Source organism: Taurulus bubalis (assembly GCF_910589615.1).
Source record: "Taurulus bubalis genome assembly, chromosome: 20".
Lineage (NCBI taxonomy): Eukaryota > Metazoa > Chordata > Actinopteri > Perciformes > Cottidae > Taurulus > Taurulus bubalis.
In genome coordinates, this window is record NC_136608.1 from 17,999,284 (window position 1) to 18,004,283 (window position 5,000).

General features: G+C 42.0%; 1 protein-coding gene across 1 annotated transcript in view; it reads left to right on the plus strand.

The window, feature by feature from the left end:
• The first annotated feature begins 3,979 nt into the window (after positions 1 to 3,979).
• rab21 (RAB21, member RAS oncogene family) overlaps positions 3,980 to 5,000 on the plus strand; it is an 11,512-nt gene continuing 10,491 nt past the window's right edge. Inside the window, exon 1 of the mRNA XM_079236140.1 lies at positions 3,980 to 4,361. Coding sequence (XP_079092266.1) covers positions 4,224 to 4,361 — 138 coding nt within the window. The 5' untranslated portion in view covers positions 3,980 to 4,223. The remainder of the gene's footprint in view (positions 4,362 to 5,000) is intronic.

The following is a 5,000-nucleotide window of genomic DNA, read 5'->3' on the forward strand; positions in this document are numbered from 1 at the left end:
AACTATATAATAAAAGCACAAAGTTGCAGCTTGGGGTCCGGACCACGTTGTTTTTACACTAGAAGCGGATTCATCTGGATTAAAATAAATTAAAACAGGGAATTTCATTAAGTAGTTTGAGTTGAAGTCTGCAAGTTGGTCGCTTTCCAGGCTGCACGCGTGCGGCGACGGAGCCGGAGTGTGTGTGAGTGTGTGTGTGTGAGTGTGTGTGGATGTGTGGATGAGTGTGTGAGAGAGAGTCCCTCCACTCATGCTACAACAGGGTGTCAGCCTCGTTTACTTTTATATTCTACTCACTGTCTGTCTGTCTGTCTGTCTGTCGTTACAACAAATGAGCAGCAACAATAAACACTGAGAATTCATGAAAATAAGTATTGGATTTTTTTTATTTAGTATTATTGTTTATTTTTTGTCAAGGATATACGTGTTTATGTTGAGACAACACTTTCAATATTTATGTTAATTTTCCTGATTTGTTTTGTTTTAAAAGAAAAGAAAGTGGGAAACAATTTATGATTAGATAACAACATAATTACTCAAATAAATCAGCAAAAATTGTTTTGCAATAAATTCAACTTGCTGATATTTTGAATAACATTGCTGATGTATTTAATAACTTTTAGCAGTGATGAAATAAGTATTCAGATGCTTTACTGCGGTACAAAGTACTAATACCACACTGTGAAAATACGACACAAAAACCTTACTGAAGTAAAAACATTGTTGGATAAATTTACTTAGAGTACGAAAAGTAAAAGCTGGTATTATGCTGAATGCCAGCTGGTACGTTATAACTATACTGCTGCACATGAGCATCAGCAACCTGATTCAAATCATAAATAACCAGCGTAACATCGCAGTGTGACATTGTAGCGTAACATCATAGCGCAACATCGCAGCGTAACATCGCAGGGTAACATCGCAGCGTAACATCGCAGGGTAACATCGTAGCGTAACATCGCAGGGTAACATCGTAGCGCAACATTGTAGCGTAACATTGTAGCGTAACATTGTAGCGTAACATTGTAGCGCAGCATTGTAGCGTAACATTGTAGCGTAACATTGTAGCGTAACATTGTAGCGTAACATTGTAGCGTAGCATCGTAGCGAAGCATCGCAGCGCAACATCGCAGCGCAACATCGCAGTGTAACATCGTAGCGTATCATCGTAGCGTAAAATTGCAGCGTAACTTCGTAAAATTGCAGCGTAACATTGCAGCGTAACATTGCAGCGTAACGTCGCAGCGTAACATTGCAGTGTAACATCGCAGCGTAACATCGCAGCGCAACATCGTAACATTGCAGCGTAACATTGCAGCGTAACATTATATCGTAACATCGCAGCGTAACATCGCAGCGTAACATCGCAGCGTAACATCGCAGCGTAACATCGCAGCGTAACATCGCAGCGCAACATCGCAACTTAATATCGTAGCGTAAAATCCTAGCGCATCATCGCAGTGTAACATCATAGCGTAACATTGTAGCTTAACATTGCAACATCACAACATCGTAGCGTAACATGGCAGTGTAACATTGTAGGATAACATTGTAGCGTAACATTGTAGCGCAACATTGTAGCGTAACATCGTAGCATAACATCGTAGCATAACATCGTAGCATAACATCGTAGCGTAACATCGTAGCGTAACATCGTAGCGTAACATTGTAGCGTAACATCGTAGCTTAACATTGTGGCGAAGCATCGTAGCTTAACGTCGTAGCGTAACGTCGTAGCGTAACATCGTAGCGTAACATCGTAGCACAACATCGTAGTGCAACATCGCAGCGCAACATCATAGCTCAACAGCGTGACATCGTAGCGTGACATCGTAGCGTGACATCGTAGCGTGACATCGTAGCGTGACATCGTAGCGTGACATCGTAGCGTGACATCGTAGCGTAACATCGTAGCGTAACATCGTAGCGCAACATCGTAGCACAACATCGCAGAGTAACATCGCAGCGTAACATCGCAGCGTAACATCGCAGCGTAACATCGTAGCGTAACATCGTAGCGTAACATCGTAGCGTGACATCGAAGCGTAACATCGAAGCGTAACATCGTAGCGTAACATCGTAGCGTAACATCGTAGCGTAACATCGTACGCTACAGCTGGAACGGCATCTTTAAACCCACAATATTGTTTCATTCACACAGACGCTGAGCTCTGGTTAATGATTGGCACTATAAGAGAGATATGCAGATGCTTATCACACACACACACACACACACACACACACACACACACACACACACACACACACACACACACACACACACACACACAAACACACACCGCACTAAAGCGCTGATGCAACTGTTGACATTATGAAGCAATCTCTCGACAGCCAGAAGAGTCCGTCTCACTTCATTCAAACAAATTGTTAAATATTTTAATACACGTTCAGATTGACGTCATTCTCCTGCCGGTTAGCTTAGCTTGCCTTATCTTAGCATTAGGGCGGCAACTACTGCTTTGATCATGGAATAATTTTCAGGGATTGTTTCAATTAATCGATCGATCTATGAACCGTTTTTTGTCCAAACACCCCAAAAAAAAGACAATCAGGAAGTCTTGTCATCTGAGAGGCTGAAATCACTGAATTAGGGATTTGTTTGAATATTTCGGCCTAAAAAATGACTGAAACAAGACAACTATCAAACTATTTGCCAATAATTTATCTATCAATTGACTAATTGATTAATTAGCTGATCGTTTCAGCTCTACTCAGCAGACTGACTTTTATATGCACCAGAATACAAAATACAGCTAATAAAAAGGTAACAAACTAAATATATATATATATATATATATATATATATATATATATATATATATATATATATATATATATATATCACTGCTTGTTAGACTTTATTTCCACAGGCACTGATTCTTCTTTGTGTTTTCAGTTTCCCTGCGGCTCCATTCTCGGTCAGACTCCGCCCCCTCCTGGCCGGATGTCTGTACTGCAGCCACAGACACAGAAGTTTGTTTACATGTTTGTGTTGTGATTTTAAAATCAATGAAGCAACTCGGGTTCCTTGAAGAAGCTCCAGAGGTCAAAGGCGGAAGAAGTAATCGAGATATTTCACTTAAAAGTACTTCTACAATGTGAAAAGTACTATGTTACAAGTAGAAATACAAGTACAATGATTTACTGTATTCACCAGGCACTGACTGAAAAACGCCACAAAGTAATTTTAATAATAATATTTAATTACAGGAAGCAGTTCCTGGTAAATAGTTTGGGAATAACAAACCAGTGAAATAACAAACCAGTGCAAATAAAGACTGAGCTGATGTTCTGTGTGTTCTGAAGAAAAACACATTCAATTTGTCCAAACATGAAACTTTATTCATATCTCGTTTAACTAAAAAAGCTTAAAAAGGCTGCCACGTTTAAAGTGGAATAAAACATAGAAAATAAGTTGCATTAAAATGTAAAAAAGGAAACATAATAAAACCAAAATGCTTTTGATTTCTCAGGAAAATCCCAGAACGTCTTTTGATTTCACACAAACTGTCCTGCATTTATTTAATGTGGATTCATTAATAAATGATGAACTATAATGATGTCCTGTGTGTTTGTTTGATGTTCGCCGCTGTCAGACCGCAGCGTGACCCTGTGGTCATGTGACGCCGCAGAGAGGCGGAAGAGACGCAGGAGCGCTCACTCTGCTGCAAGTTCCCGAGTACCGGAGTCCCGACGAACCAATACACACGAGACTGGACGTCGTGTTTCGGCTTAAGATATAAATAAAGCTTTGAGAAAAACATGTTGATGTTATTCTGATTCTTTCCTCCAGCTAATACACCGAGGAAAGAATCCACCACGAGCAGGGAGAGATAAAGCGGGGTAGGACTTCGGCTCCTTAGTGAGCCATCTTCACACGTATAGATGATCTTCGCTATAGCTAGCCGGCTACCTCGTATCCGAAAGAGACGCCATTATTTGGGGGAAAGAAGACGTCCGCGTCGGGTAGAAAGAGGAAGTATCTCTCTGTTTGGTCCCGCTCCTCTCACACCTGTGTGGGGGTACTGACTAAACTCAGACCCGCTTCCGCTCTCGATGCTGTTTAGCTCCTGATTATTATTGTTACAGCTAATTTTGTTTAAAAAGCCGGAAGCTGATGTGAGCTGCGCAGGGACTTCAAGCTCTCCGATAGCGCGCTCGTTTTGATCAAAATAAATCAAAAGGAACGTTAACACCGTGTCATGGCGGCCGGAGGGGCGGGCGGCAGGACGTACTCGTTCAAGGTGGTGCTGCTGGGGGAAGGCTGCGTGGGGAAGACGAGCCTGGTGCTGCGATACTGCGAGAACAAGTTCAACGACAAGCACATCACGACGCTGCAGGTGAGGCGGCGGGGGCGGGGCTAACGGTCCGTGACTAACCAACCAGTTAACCAACCAGTTAACCAACCAGTCGGTTAACTGGTTGGTTAGTGGCACTGGAGCTTGTTGTGTTTTGGGTGTGAAATCAAAGCAGGGGGGCGGTGTTTGTGTTGTGTTGCGCGTGTTGTGCAGCCCGGGTCGTCCCGGGAGAGCGGGGTTATCCCCTCGGTGTTTACCTGGAACACACCTGTGTGTTATCAGACTGGGGATGTAGTGCACGAGCCAAAGTACTGCGGTGACTGTGTGTTAGAGGTACTTGTACTGTACTTGAGTATTTATTTCTACCTCATTTTAGAGGTAAATATAGTACTTCTTACTGTACTACTACTCAGGGGTACACATAGTACTTTTTACTGTACTAGTACTCAGAGGTACATATAGTACTTCTTACTGTACTACTACTCAGAGGTACATATAGTACTTCTTACTGTACTACTACTCAGAGGTACATATAGTACTTCTTACTGTACTAGTACTCAGAGGTACATATAGTACTTCTTATTATTAATTGTTGAATACAGTACTCCTTGTAGTGGAGTATTTTCACTGGTCGTAGTAGTTTTACTGCAGTAAAGGCTCTGAGTACTTCATCGTTACACA